The 19,754-nt window shown below is 60.7% G+C and overlaps 1 protein-coding gene and 1 long non-coding RNA gene across 2 annotated transcripts; one reads left to right on the top strand and one right to left on the bottom strand.

Moving 5' to 3' along the window:
- Window positions 1-423: 423 nt before the first annotated feature.
- Window positions 424-16,031, bottom strand: SLC6A7 (solute carrier family 6 member 7). The gene is made up of 14 exons (XM_062188853.1): window positions 15,999-16,031; window positions 10,877-11,060; window positions 9,259-9,390; window positions 8,887-9,121; window positions 7,297-7,435; window positions 6,103-6,237; window positions 5,283-5,386; window positions 5,058-5,182; window positions 3,206-3,318; window positions 2,994-3,125; window positions 2,578-2,677; window positions 2,316-2,416; window positions 1,785-1,952; window positions 424-636 (listed from the first exon to the last, which is right to left on the bottom strand). The coding sequence occupies exons 1-14, from the start codon at window positions 16,029-16,031 to the stop codon at window positions 424-426; spliced, it is 1,914 nt and encodes a 637-aa protein (XP_062044837.1).
- On the top strand, window positions 937-16,032 carry LOC133757917 (uncharacterized). The gene is made up of 3 exons (XR_009865747.1): window positions 937-1,222; window positions 5,082-12,151; window positions 13,099-16,032. It is a non-coding gene; the product is annotated as an uncharacterized LOC133757917 (long non-coding RNA).
- The last annotated feature ends 3,722 nt before the right edge of the window (window positions 16,033-19,754 follow it).

The raw sequence follows: 19,754 nt of genomic DNA on the forward strand, positions 1-19,754 counted from the left end.
GAGGCTATGGGTTCTTTCTTCCCACTTAACTGACCAACCCCCGACACCTGGGTGTGCGGGCATGGGCTCCCAAGAGAGGGAGGGGCAGGCCTGGACAGAGATGAGCTGTCCCATGGGAAAGAGGGCTGGTGGTCAGGAGGCCTGGGTCACATCCCCTGTACCATGTGACCTTGGGCCAGCGCCTCGCTCCTGGCCTCAGTGTGTCTGTCTGCAGGGTGGGGGCTGAGCTGGGTCATCCCCAGCTCTGCACGGGTGCACGTGCGTGTGTGCGTATGTAGGGGACCTGATGGGGCAGCGCTGCAGCGGGGACTTGATGGGGGGACTGGCACCACTGCAGTGACCTCCCACCCTCTCACAACCTCAGAGGGCAGGGTCGCCCTTCGAGGGCTCCCAGCAGGGCCTCCTGTCCGTCTGCCTCCTGCCTCACATTACAGACTCCTCCTCCTCTTCAGCAATCTCGCGGTCCACCTCGATGGCCGTGTTCTCGAAGCTGGTGACGCCGCCGTACTTGCGCATGTGCACCATCAGCGGCTTGGGTGACTGGCTCCCGGCCAGCGTGGCCACATACATGCCTGTCCGGTTCTCCTCCAGCGATGGGCCCCAGTCCATGGCCGGCCGGCTGGCCTGCTGGAGCCGCTGCACAGGCGAGGGCGGAGGGCAAAGCGGCGGCGGTCAGGGAGCGCCTACCGTGCCCGGCGGGGAACTGAGCTGGCAGAGTCCTTGCAGCAACCCCAGGACGTCCCCCAGGGAGCACTGCCTGCATCTCTGTGCAAATCCTGCCCTGCCACGCACACACCGTGGCCTTTGGGTGGTAACCGGAGCTCTGTGTGCTCCGCCTCCCTGTCCCTCCTAGGTTGCGGTAAGGGTCCTGGGAACGGAGGCTGTCATGTGGATGGGTGGCAGGCCTCCAGAAACTGCTCTGGGGTTAACTACTTGGCGCTACGGAGGCAGGGGCTCTTGGGAAAGAGCCGTGGACCCAGGGGTCTGAAGCCGGACTGCAGCCGCCCTTCTGGTCCCTCCCAGCCCTGACCTCCTGCCTCGTTCTGACAGTGACCTTGTCCTCTCGGAGTCCCAGCTGCGTGGAAGGAGGGAGCTGACTAATGATGACTCAGCCTGGACAGTCCCGACTTCCTCCTTCCTCAGACCGCACTCCAGGGCCTCTGCCTGCCCCACCAGGGAGAAGCGCTCCCCAGCCCTAAGGAAACGAATCGGCTGACAGGAGGTGAGGCCCGCAGTGGGCAGGGTCTCGGGTGGTGACAGGGCAGCCTCGGTGCACGGTGGCACTGCTTCCCATGTGCTAGGGGCGCACTTCCCACCGCTCAGGGACTGCCAGTGGCTTCTCTGGCTCAGAATGGGACCCAGAGCCTTGACCATGGCCTCCACGGCCTGGCCTCTCTCCCTCTCTTGGCTCCTGCCACCTTCCCTCTGCTCCAGGCACGGAGGCCTCCTGGCTGGTCTCAGACACGAGTGCCCCCTGCCTCAGGGCCTTGGCACCTGTTGCCCTTCTGCCTGGAGCACCCTTCTCCCTGTCCATGCGGCCAGGTCCGGTGCTTCCTTGGAGGTCTGCCCGGACCCCCACGGCACCACTCTATTCCTGTCTTCCGGGTTTTGGGTTTTGGGTTCCCTTGTGAAGTGCTATTGCTTCTATGCTCCATGCCTACAGATAGTAACTACCCCTTGGGTCTCAGAGACGGTTCCATGGCCAAGGTCATGCTGGTGGGAAGTGGAGGCCTGGGACCTGAACCCAGGCAGCGGGGGCTGGGCGGGGGCGGGGGCTGGCTCACCTCCCAGAGCGAGCCCTCCTCTCGCAGCACGGCCACCAGCATGCCGGCTGGGATCATGAGGCAGGACAGCAGGCCCATCAGGATGCCCAGGAGCTCGGCCCAGGCGGGGAAGCGGTAGCTGCCGTACTCGGAAGGCTGGTACTTGACAATGCTGTACACCAGCAAGGCCTGCCACATGGGGGGACAGGGACTTGGGGCACCATGGTGGGCCCCGAGTACCCAGCCCGGAGTGCCCCACCCCAGCATGCTGAGCTGTCCCAGAGCCCGAGGTGCCCAGCGGCCTCTGCGGGTCTCGGCTAGCAGCCCCGTTCCATGTTGACCCAACCCCAGCTCCAACCCCAAGAACCAGGCCCTGAGGACTGGGGAACCCCCACCCACTTCGCCAACCAAACCCAGCAGAGCTGGGCCCAGTGCTGCTGTGGAACCTGGGACATCGGGGAGACCGAGGTAGACCAGGATCCTGGCGCCCAGGAGGGACTCCTGCTGTCAATCCCAGCCCCGGTCAGCACCCCTCCCTCCCACGGCCATTACCAGGAGCGTGGCTGGGGACAGGAGCAGCCAACAGGCCCTGAAGTAGAGGCCCGGCTTGAAGCCCAGCATCATGTGGATGTCCCGGCAGAACCTCTGGATGCCTGCACAGGGCAAGGAGGAGGAATGGCCCACCCGCAGCCCCCGCACAGCCCCTCCTGCGCCCCAAGTGCCCCCACCTGGAACGCAGGTGCAGGGGGGCTGCAGGGTCGGCCCCCAGTCTCCCACCGTGGGGAGCCTCAACTGCCACCCAAGCCCTTCTCACCATACACCCTGGTGACGGCAAGGCACGTGGTGATCACCACCACCATGAGCCCGAAGCTGGCGCTGTAGTCGTCCAGGAGGACCAGCCAGTACATGCCCCCCTGCAACACAAACGGCGATGCTGGGGTCCCCGCAGCTCACCACGTCGGCGCCACGTCTGCCTAACCTGCCTCGCCCTGCACGGGCACCTTCTCCTCTGAGTCTACAGCCCGCATCCTGCTAGCCCTGTTACTGATGCGAAAATCAGGCCCTGGGTGGGCAAGTCTGAGACCACTCAGCAAGCGCAGGAGTGAGGCTCCCACCCTATTCACCCCCTTCAGGAGACAGGGCCCAGGGTAGGGAACAGGCGGCAGAGCCGCTGCTGGGGCCGAATGCCTCACCCCACGTGGCCCACGTCCTCCCTGCAGCGCCACTCACGTCCGTGGTGAGGATCAGCCCCATCAGGTACATGGCCACGCAGATGAGCCCTGAGAACACGGCCTTCTTGGGCCGTAGGTAGTACGGGAACTCATCCGTCACCGCTGTCACGATCGTCTCCAGAAAGGCAAACTGGAGAGGGCCGGAGGCTGGGAGTCAGCATTCTGCCCCTCCCCCCAGAGACCCCGCCCACTGCCACAGCCAGGGCTCACCTGGCTGTCCAGGCCTAGAGTCAGCAGCATGAAGAAGAAGAGGAAAGACCAGAAAGGCGACAGAGGCAGCATGGTCATGGCCTGTGGGTAGACGACAAAGGCCAGGCCGGGGCCTAGGCCCGGGGCACACGGGGTCAGCAGTGGGGCACGCGTAGGCCCTCACATGCACGCATGCGCACATACACACACACACACACACATGCACTCAAGTCCACTTGCACGCGCCCATTAGTGCAACCCAGAAATTAGTGCTGAATGCATGCTTCTGACGCTTTCTTGACTTCTAGGACGTGGTCCTAGATGAGAGCGAATGAGCTCATGGGGCCAGCGCGGGGACACAGTGCCAGGCTGCCCCTTGCCATGCTGGCATCCCGCACCAGTGCTGGTCCCGGTCCTGGATGCTCCGTTTCTGATTCGGCTCCTTTCTCGGCTAGCGTGCCGCAGAAGATAGAGGAGCATGGCCCAGGTACTCTGGTCCATGCCACTCACAAGGGAGACCAGGTTGGAGTTCCTGGCTCTTGGCTTCGGCCTGGCCCAACTGGCCGTTGCGGCCTTTGGGGGAATGAACCAGCAGATGGAGGAACTCTCCATCTCTTTCTGTCATTCTGCCCTTCAAATAAGTAAGTAATCTTTAATCAAGAAAGACTTAATGAGTACACAAATCAACACAGGACCAAAACGCAAACCCCCTGAGAATATACTTTTGTAGTAATTCTGCCCAGTTAGTCTCCAGGACACACGTGAGGGCTTCAACAAGTTTGTGGAAAGAAATTAAAAGATCAGCTTGTTTTGGTGTAGAACATTCTGAAATCCACACACAGCTTCTTTACAACACACGTTTTTCCATGAGCTTTCTGTTTTATTTTTATTTATTTTTTGCCAGGCAGAGTTAGACAGTGAGAGAGACAGGTCTTCCTTCCATTGGTTCACTCCCCTAATGGCCACTACGGCCGGCGCTGATCTGAAGCCAGGAGCCAGGTGCTTCTCCTGGTCTCCCATGCGGGTGCGGGGACCCAAGCCCTTGGGCCATCCTCCTCTGCCCTCCTGGGCCACAGCAGAGAGCTGGACTGGAAGAGGAGCAACCCAGACTAGTACCCGGCGCCCCAACCAGGACTAGAACCTGGGGTGCTGGCGCCGCAGGCGGAGGATTAGCCAAGTGAGCTGCGGCGCCGGCCCTCCATGAGCCGTTTTAAAAACCCCTGGTCTTAGGCCGGCGCCGCGGCTCACTAGGCTAATCCTCCGCCTTGCGGCGCCGGCACACCAGGTTCTAGTCCCGGTCGGGGCACCGATCCTGTCCCGGTTGCCCCTCTTCCAGGCCAGCTCTCTGCTGTGGCCAGGGAGTGCAGTGGAGGATGGCCCAAGTGCTTGGGCCCTGCACCCCATGGGAGACCAGGAGAAGCCCCTGGCTCCTGCCATCGGATCAGCGTGGTGTGCCAGCCACAGCGCGCCAGCCGTGGTGGCCATTGGAGGGTGAACCAACGGCAAAAAGGAAGACCTTTCTCTCTGTCTCTCTCTCACTGTCCACTCTGCCTGTCAAAAATTAAAAAACAAAACAAAACAAAAAAAAAAACCCTGGTCCTTACGCACACCCACTAGTGCAGGGTGGACTGACTTGAGTCCCTTCCACGCAGATATCTAGCACAGGACATGATTCACTGGGTAAACAAGACACAAGCCCATCTCATACAGGAACTCCAGCCTCAGGTTAATGTACATTCAGGTACACACCTGGCCTGGTGCATGCCGGTACCTAGACACCCATGAGGACAGGCACATGTGCACAGGTGCGCGCACACACACACACACACTCCCTAGCTCGACCCCACACCCCAGTGCCTGGCCACCTGCTCACCTGCTTTGGCTACTTGGTCCACAGGCACGCCTAACTCCTGAGACATGTAGCCCAGCACGGAGAAGATGGCGAAGCCAGCCAGGATGCTGGTGACAGCGTTGCCCAGGGTGACGATGAAGGTGTCTCTACCAGGAGAAGTCCAATCACAGGCCATGGTGAGCTGGCTGCACCCTCAACTGCCAGGCCCTCCCTGGCCACCAGGGGCTGGAGGCAGTGGGCACTGACCGGTAGATGTTCTGGTGAAACGTGTTGTAGGAGGCAAAGGTGAGCAGACCCCCGAAGCCCACGCCCAGGGAGTAGAAGATCTGCAGGGCAGCTTCGATCCACACCTGTGCCAGGGATGGATGAGGGAGGGCAGAGAGGAAGGGCTGGCCCCAGGTGACAGGCGGAGTGAGGCGGAGCCTGGCTCCCAGGGGACATCGGGCCTCAGCTGCCCACCCAGCATCTGGAAAGGGGTCTCTATCTTGGTCCAGTTCTGGAGGAAGCAATGCCGGAGGCCCACTGTCCGGTGGATTCGTGTGAACAATGAGCCTGTGTGACCCATTCATTTCCTCCCTGGAGTCGGTCAGAGGGGCCTGGCATTGGACCCCAGCCTTGCTGCTGTCCAGCTGTGCAGGCTGGCCAAGCCCCACCACCTTGCTGGACCAGAGGTCCCTGGTCCACAACAGGGCAGATAGGAAGAGTGCCCGCCTCGTGCTGGCGGTGGGAGAGATGACATAATGACTTAAAATGCCTGCACAGAGTCAGCATGCTCGCTGTCAGCGTTGTCACCAAGGTCTCCCTTGGGATCTGGGATCCGACACTCCCTGGCCGTGCGACCTTAAGCTTCCCATGAACCCTTTGGGACCTCAGGTTCTTCCTTTGCAAAACGAAGAGAACAGCATCTATGTCAAAGGACGGTTGGACTCAGTGAATGAGCCTGGCCCTGGGGCTGAGCACTGGGGGACTCCTGGCCCCTGCCCCTACTCCTCCCAGCGAACACGATTGCCTGTCCTGGGCCCAGCCGACTCCTCCCTCTGCGCCCCAGCCCTCCTGAGGGTCTCACCTTGGAAGACAGCAGGTGGTGGAACTGGGGGGTGAGATAGAACCGGATGCCCTTCCAGGCCCCAGGGAGGGTGACTCCACGGACTAGCAGCATGAGCAGGATGAGGTAGGGGAACGTGGCTGTGAAATACACCACCTGTGGGCGGCACACGGGAGCTCATGGCATGAGACGCTAGCTTCCCATGCTGTACCTCTGCCCCAGACCCTGCTCAGTCCTTCGCCTCTCCAGCCTGGGGTGCTCCACGCCCGGATCATCGTCCAGGATGCTCCTCCCTCCACTCTTTTGTCCTCCCTCCATGCATCTGGCCCGTCGTCGGCAGTTGCTTCCCAAGGCTGTCCCAAATGCCCCTCCCTTGCCACTCTCTGGTCCAGGCCACCTCCTCCTCCATGCCTGCCCCCCACCAAGCACTGCACGCGGCTGTCAGACACCTGACCTGCCCCAGCTGCTCGTGGTCCTCCCTCATCCCCCTCCGCTCCAGCCACTCCCGCAGCAGGTGCATTCCAGCCTCCACCTGCCCACTGCCCAGCTGTGACGCCGAGGACCCCTCAGCCCTCGCCAGATGGCTCTCTCCTGTTCTGTGCTTTGAGTGGCTCTCCTTGTGCACGCCTCCCAGACAGCCCGAGGGCCCTTCCTGTGCCTCCACCCCCTAACATGGACATGCGTGGCTTCGTCTCCCAGTATTCAGTCTGTCTGCTTCTGCTCACAGGGCCCCAACTTTCTCCAAACGACACTGATCCTGTCCCCAGCCCCAGGGGTAGGCACGTGATCCAGGCTGGGCTGAGCAGAGTGCTGCAGCCTCCCAGCCACAGACAGCGGTTCAGCCCCGCTGACCCAAGGAGACCGGATTCCGGGACATTTGCAAACTGGGCAGAGAGAGAACCCAGAGCAGCTAGCCTTGTGAAGAAGGAAGCCAGTGCAGAAGAGAGCGTTGCCCAGAGACCGAGAGAGGCAGATTCCTGAGAGCATCCAAGGAACCAGCAGCCCCTGCTGTGCCCGACACACACCCTCCAGGCGTCCAAGACTGTGACAACTGGACCCGGGTCACTCACATCTCCGAGAGCCCTGAATCATACCCTTTCTCCCATGTGAGCAATTCCACAAACTCTGGATGAACCCTCCAAGGTGCCTGCCTCCTCCAGGAAGCCCCCCCCCAGCCGACCCCCCCCCCAGCCTCCAGGGCCACCCCGACTTCACCTTGCCCGAGGACTTCACCCCCTTGAGGATGCACAGGAAGACGATGACCCAGGCCAGCAGCAGGCAGAGGCACAGGTTCCAGCGGATCTGCCCGGGACTGCCGATGCCCTGGCTGCCTTGGATGTGGAGGACATAGCGGCTGTGGGAGACAAAGGCCGGAGGGAGTGGCCCCCGCTGCCCTGCTCTGTAGAGCAGGGTTCAGGGCTCCAGCCCTCTCCACCCTTCTGCCTAGGCTCTGCTCCTGGGAGGATGGCCTCTCCTGCCCCAGCATCCAGCCTCCCTTCCTCCTGGGCTCCCACTTGGGTTTGGCGACAGCAGGAGACTGGAGGGTGGGAGGAATGAGGGTTCTGGGTGTTTGCATGCACAAGTACACACCCCATTGGGGGGCTGGCCATGGCTGTGCGTTTCTGCAGCCACTGCCCTCGGTGGGCATCCCCTCTCCCACGGTTTCCTTCGCCCCTCGTCCCTCGCCTGCCTCCTTGGTTTAGAGGCACTAACAGTGCTTCCCACTGCTGGTCACTGATGGAGCCTTTGCTAAACTGGCTGCAGTTAAGCCCTCTTGCCAGTGCTGTGTGCCTCCTGCCTGCAACCCAGGCCGAGGCAGTGGGCCGTGGCATCGCCATGGAGACGTCACATCAAGTTCCTGGGCTGCAAGCTGCAGACACGCTCGTCAGCGGGTGCAGGCACTGCAGATGGACTTGAACTGAGCAACCGAGTGAACTGCGCAGCGCATGCGTGCTGGAGACACAGGGCCCACCGGGGGCAAAATCCCAAAGAGCAGCCCTTTGCAGGTGCAGGAATAAGGCTCTCGGATCTAGGTTCTCTGGGCAGCCCAAGTCCCAACTCGGGAACCAGGCAGGCCACCTGAGAAAATTCCAGAACAGGATCAGGAATCAGGAGTCCTTGATGTCAGCACTCACTACTAAGCAAGCTCTGGACTCGTTTTCTGAGCTGTCGAGTGGGGAAGGGGACAGGCTGAGGACTAGCCGGGCCACCAGACACCCAGCATTCCCGGGGCTCACAGGGCGCCTGGCGCTGTGATAACCATTTCACCCGCGTTGCCTTGGGTAATGCTCACATCCAGCCCTTACTCTGCGATCGGCTCGTCTCTCCTGTTAGACTAAGCTGAGATCATCTACATCCCCGTGCTGCCAAGTGCTTTCCGCCTGTGGATACTGTAGCTGCTGCTCACGAGTGAATGACCGCGTCAATGGCTGGACTGCTTCCTAGAGGTGGATGCTACGATCAGCCCCGTGACAGATGCCAGGGTGTCGCCATCACTGGCAGCAACAGCTGGTCCTTGCTGAGCACGTACGAACCCCTACACGGACCGCACAATTTGTATGCACCTCTTCCTTCCCACCTCACCACAGCCTTCTGAAATCATCGCGCTCATCATCCCTATGCTAAAGACAAAGCAGCAGAAGCCAAGTCCAAGTTCAAGATCAGGCAGCTGGTCGGGTGAAGTGCTGGGGGTAGGATGTGGGGTCCACTTGGACCAGCACTGCACGCAGCTTTCTGGGCCCCCCTGCAGAGTCTCCGCACCCCCTCCCCACACCCCCAGACAGCTGCCGGCCCAGGCCCCCTGACCTCCAGTACTCCTCGCTGGGGCTGACGGTGCTGGTGAGGTTGAGGGGCAGCGCCCCGTTGCGGTCCTGGGCCCCCCTGTGCTCGTGGCAGAGGTCTGTGTTCCACCAGTTGCCACAGTGCTCCCAGGGCAGGTTGCTGGTGAGGGAGGCGAAGAGGTAGAAGAGCACGTAGGCGATGATCATGTTATAGTAGATGGCCACCAGGCCTACAATGAGCAGCATGGCCGCGCCAGCACCTGCGGGGCAGCGTGGGAGGCTGTGCTGTGGGGCCTCCAGCAGGCTCCACGTTTCTGAGCTTCTCTGGGCTTCTCGTCCCTGCCTGCCTGGAACTCGAGGGGGTGGGATGGGGTGTGTGCCACCACGGAGGCCTCACCTTTGAAGAGGGGGCTGATTTTCCACACGGCCAGGGGTCCCAGGCTGGAGAACTGACCCAGGGCGAGCTCCAGGAAGAAGAGGGGGATGCCGCAGATGGCCAGCATGAGGAAGTAGGGCACGAGGAAGGCACCTGCGAGGACGAGGAGGAGGAAGGCCGTGGGGAGGTCTCAGGCGGGCCAGCTCGCAAGCCCTCCTCCCCGGCAGATGCCACCTGCCCGTCGGAGGGAGCACCTCTCATGGTGGTGGGGACCCCGAGCCTGCAGCTCTGTTTTCTCTTTCACAGCGGATAAGCAAGGGCCACTGGCAGGGACCGCTCACCTCAGTCACCCCAGTGCCCAGAAGAGGGCCAGGCTGAGAGCAGACGCATGAGAAACGCCTGCTGGGTATGAGTGAGTGTGGGGAGGAACAAGTGGACTCCCCCACCTCCTGCCCCCAGGAAAAGGCGACCGGTGCAGCCCTTGGGGATCCAGCTGCAATCCACCCCTCCCCCTCCCCAGTCCCTCTGTGCCTCCTCCCATCGGGTGACAGCCACCTGTGGTTTCCTGGGCCTCCCAGCCCCTCCCCTTTTCTTCTCATATTGGCAGTCATCGGCATCGCCTTCAGAGAAGTGCCCACTGCCATATGGCTCTGGAACGGCTGCCAGGCCCAGCAGCCCAGCCCCTGCTGCCCTCCCGCCCGCCTCCACAGCCTGCCCGGAGCCACCAATCGCAGGCCTTCTCTGCGGCTCTGTACGCATTCATTCAGATCTTGCTGGACCGCCCTGGGGCTGCTCAGCCAGGCCGAGGCCAGGTTGAAGTCACTCGGGAGTCGCCTGTGGCCACCCCCACCCCAACTGCAGGGAGAAAATGAGGTCACTACAGAGAGACAAAGAGCCCGGAGCCAGCCATGGATGACATCGCGTTCCTGGAGGGTCCGGGCTGGCTCCACCCTGCACTTCCCAGTCACACAAACACACCCTCTCTCTGCCCCGTCTAGCTTTGTGCGGCTCTCACTTCGTCCGCGCGCACTGCCTGAACAACTCTGGTAGAGATAGTGGCGGGAACACACTGGGCCTGGAGAAGAGAGTCTGGGCTGTGGCGTGGGGTCTGCCGCTGTGCGACCTCGGCCAAGACCCTTGGCCTCTCCTAGCCCTGGCTGGCTCAGCACTTGTATGGTGCGTTTGCACGAGGGCTGTCATCGGGGTTGAACGAGATGGGCACGCAGCCCAGGGCTGGCAGGCAGTAAGTGCTCAACCCTAGCTCCTGGGAACGAGACTCAGAACAGCAGCTTGATGGGGAGAGGGACAAAGATGGGGGAGTGTGTGTTTGTGTCAGAATGGAAGGAACTGGGGAGGAAGGGGACTGAAGATGCTGAAAAGGGAGTGATGCAGGGAGCACGGCTCTGGAGGGGGTGGAGGGAGGCAAGTGCCCAGCCCGAGGGAGAAAACCACGTGGGCAGCCATCTGGGCGTGAGAGGGAAGGCAGAGGGGCTTGTGATGGAAGGGACAGGAGGATAAGCCCAGGCCACTGCGAACCACTTTCAACCAACTGTGTCCAAGGTAACGGACAGTGGCCAAGGCCACGGAAAGCTCCCTCTGCCCCTCCCCCCAGGCGCCCCCGGAGGGACCTCACCCCCACCTCCTCCGTTGGTGTAGGCTCGGTAGGGGAACCGCCACACGTTGCCCAGGCCGACGCAGTAGCCAATGCAGGAGAGCAGGAAGTCCAGCTTGCCCGTCCAGTTTCCCCGGTCTGCAGCCAAGTCCATGTCCAGGTCCACATCCCCCTGGTCACTGGGGGTCATCAGCAGGTCTGGGGTGATGGGCTTCCAGGAAGAGAGACCGAAGGGGAGAGGGAGAAGGGTGAGGCCAGGCTGGACAAGAATTTGGAACTGAGCGGGGCTGAACGGGAAACACAAGTGCTGGTATCTGGGCTGCACGAGCCATGTGCAGGAGCCCCCATGGGTCAGCAGGGTGTGTTGGCATTAAGAAGACTACCTTGACCTTAGCTCGGCTGACACAGAGGTCAAAGCCAAGGGCTGGCCCTAAGGATGAAGATGATGATCCTAGTAACCATTACTGGTTATGAAGCACTTGCTATGTGCTCACCACACCACTTCATTCATGTTGCCTGGTTTCATTCTCAAAACAACTCTGAAAAAAATATATGTACATATTTGAAAAGGGTGGTTGTTTAGCCTAACAGTTAAGGTGCCCATGTCCTACCTCAGAACACCTGGGTTTGCTACCTGGCTCCAGCTCCTGACTCCAGCTTCCTGCTAGTACAGATTCCAGAAGGCAGTGATAAAGGCTCGAGGAATTGGGTCCTGCACCCACTTGGGAGATCTGGACTGAGTACCTCACCCAGCCCAGTCCTAGCCATTGCGGGTATTCGGGGAATGAACCAGTGCATGGGATCTGTCTCACCTGCTCCCTCACTCTCTCAAAAACTAAACCAGAACCACAACTCAGTGCGCAGGTGCGCATCTAAGCTCCATTTGAGTCACAAGGAGAGCTGAAGCTCAAGAGGCCTCATGCTTAGCGAGCTTGTAGCAGGTTGCCTTGTGGAGGAGCTGGATTTGGAGCCCAGGGCTTCACCCTCCACTGCTGGAGTTCTGCTTCAGCTGTGGACACAGGGTAAGGCGTGTCCAGAGGCAGGCGGCCAGACAGGAGGGTGTTCGGGAAAGAGGCCGCAGGAGACAGGGGATGAAGCCAGGGGCCCTTAGCATAGCAAAGGCTTGGAGGGCATGGGAGGGCCCCTGAGGGAGGCCTTAAGAGGCCCACTGAGGACTGTGAACTTTGGCCCATGGGCAGGAAGAAGCCACTGAAGCCTGATCTGTCTTGGAAAGTCAGTCCTGCTATCCCCAGAGGAGACGAGAGCACAGGAGAGTGGAGGCTGCTGTCTGCACGACTCCAGGTGGGCAGGGAGACCCACTGGGCTTTCTCTCTTTGGGCTTGGGGCTGGGAGGTGAGGCTCTTCTCCTGCCACTGGGGATCCTAGCCCTGGGGGATGGAAGTTGATTTGTCCACAAGCTGCCTGGGCTTGGCACCTGGAAGGAAGCCCAAAGACACGGCTGGAGTGCCGACAAGGCAGGGAGCTGATCCCAGCAAGTGATCCTGAGGAGCGGGGCAGGAGGAAGGGCAGCCACACCTGGCCTGCTTGCCTCCGGAACTCACACCCTATGGCAGAGGAGGGTGGAGAGGCAAGAAGGCGGATTCCCCAAATACCATCTGGGGCTTCGGAGAGCAGGACCCCCTGCTGCCTGGGGGAAAACTGTGATGCCACTTGTCTGAGAGCCCACAGACTGCAATTCTGGTCCGGGGTCTGTGCCAATTCACTGTGTGACTTCAGGCCTCAATTTCCCCATCTGAACAATGGGAGCACTGTATGAACCAATCTTTCCAAAAAACATAGCTCTTGGAATATTTATAGGTATTCCATGGGACAAAGGGTCCTATTTTTTAAAAGCTTCATTTTTTATTTACTTGAAAGGCTAAGTTACAGAGAGAAGGGGGAGAATACAGAGAGAGAGGGCTCTCATCTGCTGGCTTACTCCCCAAATGGCTGCAACAGCCAGGGCTGGGCCAGGCTTAAGCTAGGAGCCAGGAGCTTCTTCTGGTCTCCCACACGGGTGCCACAAGAACTTGGGCCATCCTCTGCTGCTTTCCCAGGAGCATTAGCAGGGAGCTAAACGAGAAGTAAAGCAGCCGGGACTCGAACAGGCAGCCAAATAGGATGCCAACATTGCAGGTGGCGGCTTAACCTGTTAGGCCACAGCGCCGGCCCTGTTAAAGGGTTCTTGAGTCAAAGAAGTTTGGGTACAGTTGGGTTGACACAGAGTCAAAGCTTTTTCTTTGCTGCAGGACTTATCACACCCTGTAGTGGCCCAGTCTGCACAGGGACTCTCCCAAGAGGACCGGAACAGAGCATCCCAACTTCCTTTAAGAAACAGTTCTCAAGGGACCAGCCTGCTGGGACGGGATGGACCTGGGGAGAGGTGGGTTCACACCATCTCTCGTGGGTTTCTGGCTCTGACAGTCTCTGGAGCAGGATTACCTGTGCATTCTATGGGACACTTGTGGCGTCTGAGGAGCAGCTCAGAGCTGGCCAAGGGCCTCCCCCTAGGATGGTGTCAGCAGGGGGTGACAGAGGAGGCTTTGCCGGGGTAAAGATGGTGAAAGGAGAGGAGGGCTGCTGTGTTACAGGCCTGCAGGTGCCGGCTGAAGGGCAGGGCAAGGGCGAGGGCTCAGGTGACAGCAATGGGATAACAATGATGGGCTGACCCTCAGGGACCTCCATGGTGAACTTGTCTGGGGCTGGCTGTTGGCCCCTGGGGACAGGGACAGCCTGGCATGATTCCGGGTGTCAGTGACAACAAAAAGAGAATGAAAAAGCCACTTCGAAAGCAACGAGGCTCCAAGGGCGGAAGCACACATGCACCTGGCAGTTCTTCGGCTGGGATCTCGGACACGCCAGAGCTCCCAGACTTAACCTGCAACCCCCCTCCCTCCCGATGGCCCATTTCCCAAGGCTGTCTCTGCAGCTGGGCTGCAGCTCTGGCTCCCAGGTGAGCTCCAGGAGGGATGGGCAGCTGCCAGCTGACACTGGCCCCTGGCACTGGGTGGTGAGGCAGGGCTGTCACCCTGAGACCCCCTGCCCAGCCAGGCCAGCTGGCGAGAGGGTGTGGTAATGAGGCTCCTCTGATCCCCCCAGAGAAGCTGCCCTTTCCCTGCTCACAGAGCGGGTCTGGCTCTCTGTTTCCATGGTGACAAGAGTTCCAAGAGCAGGATGCTGCCTGCTCGTCCCCTCCTCCCCCAATCACAGGGAAGCCTGCTCCTGCTCCAAGAGCAGGGGATGGGGTCGGCCAAAGCTAAGCCAATCAGGAGGGCACCAGAGCTGCCAACCCTCCTATGGGTGACTCCCAGGAGACCAGCTCAGCCAGGATGGGGCAGGGTTAGGAATTGAATGAGACACTTCACACTTCCACCTGGGTGTGCCGATCCCACACCTGAGCCCTCCTCCCCACCTCAGGGTCATGCAGGAGCACGCGCCTAATCTTGCCAGGTTGCACCCACCCCACAGCAGCGGCAACGAGAGGGGCCGGGCTCCCATGGGAATCCTGAGTCCAACTTCATCATTGTGCAGGTGAGGAACCCGGGTTTCCTTCAGGGAGAGGAAGGAGTAGCCCAAGGTCACGCGGCACATTAAGGGCAGAGCAAGACGAGGGCCCACACTCATCCCTGAGCGACGCTGCCCCTCTGCTGGTCCCTGGCACTACTCGCTCCCTGCCCCCCTCTCCTGGAGACCAAGCCAGGGGACCCTGAAACAGGTGGCCCCACCCAGCCTGTTGGTTCCAGCAGCTCACAATCAGGGAAGCAATCGCCTCACTTGTCCTTGCCTCGGTTGCTGTGTTTATAAAGTGGGGACCACAGGCTGGCCCTAGGTTGCTGAGGGATTAAATGACACAGCTCGCTAAGCCCGCAGCCTGGCACCCCTGCAGCACAGAACATGGCTATTGACATAATGTGTGGCCCAGCAGGGTAGGCCAGGGGCTCTTGTGGGGAGGGAGAGCAAAGAGGGGAGATGAGGGTGGGGAAGAATAGGGACAGGGCCCAAGAGACGCACAGATGGCCCCCAGAAGTCACCATGTCCACAGTGAAGAAGGTCCACTTAGCCCTGCTTCTGGAGGGCAGGAAGCTTGCTCTCTCTCTCTCTCTCTCTCTCTCTCTCTCTCTCTCTCTCTCCCTCTGTGTGTGTGTGTGTATGTAGGAAATCCCAGCTCCTGTGGAGGGCTTCCCCCAGCCCTGCTAGTCCACAGCGCTCTGGCCCCTTCCACAGGCACACTCAGCGGGGGGCCTCAGGGCTCCACACTGGGGATGACCAAGGGAGGTTCGGACCAGAGAACAGACTTGGCCAAAGTTGCAGACCCAGACTCCTTGGTGAGGGCTGGCACTTTTAAGCCAAAAACCAGAAAGCTTCCCCCAGTCCTCCCACTCCTCACACTCCCTCACCTAAACTTGGCTGGGAAGTCCAAGCCAGGTGGGGAGAGGCTGAGATCTAGCCCAGCACCCCAGCCCCCTCTGGGTCTTCCAGCTCTACCTGCCACATCCTTGGGGCTCCCAGCCTCCCTCCCCACCTTTGCCTCCTACAGCCCTGCTGGGGGGCAGCCTGGGGGCTCAGCAGGGAAGCGAAAGCTGCCAGGCAAAAGGAGGGGGTGGGGAGGAAGTGACAATGGCCTTCAGGGTGGAGCAGGCAGGAAACAGGGGTCCCCTGCAGGCTAGTGGGGGCTGCTTCAGTTGAGAGTACACAGGTGGGGACAAGGTGGATACCCCCAGCTTCCACTCACGATCCCCCAAATTCATCCAGTTCGAGGCTGGTGCTCAGCCATTGTAGCACCCCTTTCGCCAAGCGATCAGCCCCTGGAGGATGTGGGGGGCGGTGGGGAGAGGGGAGTGCCCGGCCCCAGCCAGCCCTGCCCAGCACCACCTGGGGCTGCAGACACCTGTTGGCAGGGTCTGGCCCAGGAAAGCAGGGTCTCCAGCTCGTGCCATTTGGACCCCAGGTGAGGAGCAATGTGGGCGGGCTATGGGGGCTGGGAGGAACCGTGACCCCGCCCCTCCCTGTAATCGTGCCCTGGCGACCCTCAACTCCGCTCCCCCGCCCCCAGCGGGTTCTGGTGCCCCCTCTCCGGCCTTCCTCGGGGACTCATGGGCGCGGGCTTCTGCTGCCCTCCCTCAGGTGCGCCTCCGCCCTCATGCCCTACCTTGCGGAGGTGAGCTCCCTGGAGCTTCTTCATTCTGGAGAGCGGGTCGCTAGGGCTCGCCGGCTCGGCTTCCTCGGCTTCCTCGGCTTCCTCGGAGCGCAGAGAGCGAGCCGGGCAGCGAGAGCCTGGCTACCGGCTGCTGCTGCGCCTTTGCCCCGGCGGCTCCTGCGCACCGGCTGGAGCTGGGCGGGCGCAGGCAATGCCGTCTGGCGACTGCGGGCGTGGGGCGCGGGCCGGGCACAGCGAACGCCCTGCCTCTCTCTCTCTGCGAAGCGCCGAGGCTGGGGAGGGGTACCAGGCTGCACCCGCGTAGTCACCCAGACAGACCGGCTGACAGTCAGTGGGACAGCAGGGGGATGCGCGCGCGCCCCCGCACGCACAGCTGCGGATTGGAGGGCCCGAGCAGGTGGGGAGGGGGTTGGCGACGGAAACCCTCAGCCTCCGCTCCTGTCTCCTGCGTGACCTTGGGCAAGTGACCTGCCCTCTCTGGGCCAGGAGAGAGGCCATGCACGTGGACACTAGCAGCCCAGCGGTGGGCTCCAGCATCCCATTGCGTCTTTGCCTGTGGCCTCGCTGATGCTTGTCTGGAAAATGGGAATAAAACTATTACCTTACAGTGGTGGCGTGAGGATTTCAGGGAGGTAGAACGTAGAAAATGTGCAGGCCAGGGCCTGGCACATAGCAGGTGCACAGTTAACATCTATCGGCCTTGGGGCTGCTAGCTCTGCCCTGAGCCACCTATGCCACCATCCAATCTTGCAACACTTACTGAGCACCCGAAATGTGCAGGTCCTGAGCAGGGTGTCTGGAGAAACAGGTGCTGTCTGTCCTGGTCACCAGGTGAGGAAACTGAAGGACAGAGGGTCAGTTACTCGGTGACACCAGGCCCAGGGTCAGGCTCCATGGACCTTCGGGGCTAGCACTTCCGTTGCTGGGTTAGAGGTGCAATGGAGATGTTTGGGCTAAGGAGAAGAGACAGCCAAGTGCCACCATGCTGTTGTGACGGTTTAGGGCTCAGATCATTAGAACCTGGGCACAATGCACCAGCAGCAGTGGGACATTGGGAAGTTATGGTTTGCATCTGTGAAATGGACCCATGGCCAGCGTGTGTCCAGCTGACCTCTGAGAAGGTGCAGTGAGCTTGTGGCTAGGACGAGAGTGCCGTAGCTGGAGCAGACCTATGTGCCGGTTTGCTGGGACTGACCGTGTGTGCTGGGGGGCTGACCTGTGCAGGTGGTCCCTGGCTTACAGTGCTTCAGCTCCACGTGTCTTTGACTTTGTGATGGTGCCGAGTTATAGACGCTGAGCAGTGGAAAACAGGCTTTGAATTGGGGTCATTCCTGAGGCTAGCAACATGTGGTGTGATGCTCCCTGGCAGCTCCCAGCCAGCTACCTGATCCCAAGGGTTGGCACTGCAGCCCGGGCAGTGCCGTGTGTTGCTCTGCCCCATGCCAGGGCGGGGCAGGGGGATACGTGTATTCGAGGCGTGTTGACCTGTGACATTTCCAACTTGTGATGAGTGTGTCGGATGTGAGCTGAAGAGCACCTGTCCAGTCCAGATCCTGCCTTTTCACTCTCTAAGCATCCCAGCTGAGACATGAACCCCACAGGTGGTTGCCTGCCTCCCAGGAGACCCGGGGGCTCTGGGGGAGGCCCCTGGGAGAGGTGAGGCTAGGGGTCTTTTCTGCCCCTGAGCTTGGAAAGGGGACAGAAGGATTTCCGCTGAAGCTCGGGCTTGGGGGAGAGCTGCTGCCCTGCCACCCAGACCCCACCCAGCATCTCCTCCCCTGAAGCTGGCCACACAGGGCAGGCCTGGGCTCTCCTGGGCCCAGGAGGAAGGAGTCTCCTGTGTCCTGTCCCTGCCCGCACTTAAGGGCCTAGGGCAGCCATGAATGCTCTGGAGGCTGCATCAGCATGGACGTCTGATCCCAATTCTTTACAACAGTCTGAGAAAACAGGTGTGTGCATCCCACTTTCTACCTGAGCAACCGTCTCAGAGATGTGAAGTCATGTGACCAAGGTCACAGGGAACACAGAATCTCTGGGCTTCGAAGATAAAGCCAGGAGGGCTCCAGGGAGGAAGCGCCCCGGCCCTCTGTAGCTGTTCTCACCACATCCCTTCCAGCCTTGCTGAGCCTCCCTGCCCACTGGCACTGGCGCTGGCACTGGGGCTCCCTTCCCACAGGTGCAGATGGGATGAGACGTGGGCCTTTCCTTGGAGCAAGCACATTCCGGGTAACCTCTGAGCATCAGTGCAGTCACTGGGGCTGTGGGGTACAGGGCCCTGCAGATGGGGAAACTGAGGCCCAGAGGGGTCAGTGATGTAGCGGCCAAGTCGCAGCTGAGAAACCCCACCCAGTGTGTGTCACCCAGGTCACCTCTCTCCTCGCCGCCACAGCTCTGCCTGGGAAAACCCAGATTTTCTGGAAGATGTTGCCCTCAGCGGCTAGTCTGCCCGCTGCAGCCGCAGCCTCGTGGTCACACAGCTGGCTCGGAGTTCTGTGGCCAAGCATGCTTGACACTGTTTTCCACCTGCGTCCCTTCTCCCCTAGTCCAGAGGAGCTTTGGGTGCCACTCAGCAAGACAGCTACTTAGGAGTCCAAAGGGGGGACACTAATCTCCCCTTGCCCTTCCTTCAGCTGGCTTGTGCTCTGCCTCTCTCTCTCATTCTCACTCACTCTCTCTCTGTTTCACATCAACCAGAAGTGACATGGAGATGTGTGCTGATTCAAGGAAAGTGTTAGATGGAAATGCACTTCCTTTTATTATATAGGGAGATATTTTTAAACGCATATAAATAAACATTTTTAATTTGCTTGAACGCTCAGGTTTTGTCACTGCTGAGCACATGTTTGGTTACACCGAGGAGTGGCGGCCGTGAAAAGCGGGGTTGCAGACGGCTGGTCCATCTGGTGCGATTCAGAGAAAGAGGGTCCGGGGCGCCCCGCTGGGCTGGGAGGGCCCTGTGCTGGGCTGCCGTGCTGCGGGCACCAACCCCACAGTCCCCTGTTGCTGCTGCCTCTGTCTCACTCACCCCCTGCTGCTGGAGGCCTCCCTGCCCCGAGCACTCCACCCCCAGCCCCGAGCCCTTGCACTCTGCACAGCCCACGCCTGTGACAGGCCTGGCTGCTCCACTCACAAAGGTTCTCTCAATGGGGTCAGGAGCCACGAACCCCACAGTTGTGCAAGCGGAGTGCTAATGGTTGGCCAGAGGCCATAACTGGTCTGTGGGCCTCAGGGGCCCAGACCAGGCCAGATCAGATTGTTTTATGAGTCTCAAGTCTCCAATACCAGCACAGGGCCTGCCATCCAGCAGAACATAGTCACTCTATGCAGAGGGACCCTGGCCATTGCTCTTGGCCCTGGCATGGCTGCAGGGTCTGGTAGGAGCCTTTCCTGAGCCATCACAACTCCCCGAACTCTGGCAGAATCCCATGGGTGACAGGCAACCCACGAGGCACAGGGGAGCATACGAGTTATCTCGGTGAGTCCTTGCCCGTGGCGCTCCCGCACCCATTGACAATGGTCACCAGCCTACCTGTGGGCCCAGGCAGCCTCTGACCTTGCACGTGGAACCACAGCAGCCTGCCCAGCCTGTCCTGAGGCTGGGGACAGGCCCCCATCTGTCCTCAGCATCGGGGGCGGGGCGGGAGTGGTTAGAGCATCAGTTAGGCCTGGCAGCATCTCATGCGAGGATACGACAGCCCGGGCAGCAGGTGGCTAGCACTGGGCGCTCAGATCGGCTACAGGATTTTC

This window comes from Lepus europaeus, chromosome 4, assembly GCF_033115175.1.
Source record: "Lepus europaeus isolate LE1 chromosome 4, mLepTim1.pri, whole genome shotgun sequence".
In the NCBI taxonomy this organism is placed as follows: domain Eukaryota; kingdom Metazoa; phylum Chordata; class Mammalia; order Lagomorpha; family Leporidae; genus Lepus; species Lepus europaeus.

Coding starts and splice junctions, on each gene's coding strand:
- SLC6A7 (XM_062188853.1), bottom strand. CDS start 16,031: ATGAAGAAGCTCCAGGGAGCTCACCTCCGCAAG. Junction 9,122..9,258: donor AATCAGCCCCCTCTTCAAAG/GTGAGGCCTCCG, acceptor GCTGCCCCGCAG/GTGCTGGCGCGGCCATGCTG. Junction 7,436..8,886: donor CCCAGCGAGGAGTACTGGAG/GTCAGGGGGCCT, acceptor TGTCTCCCACAG/CCGCTATGTCCTCCACATCC.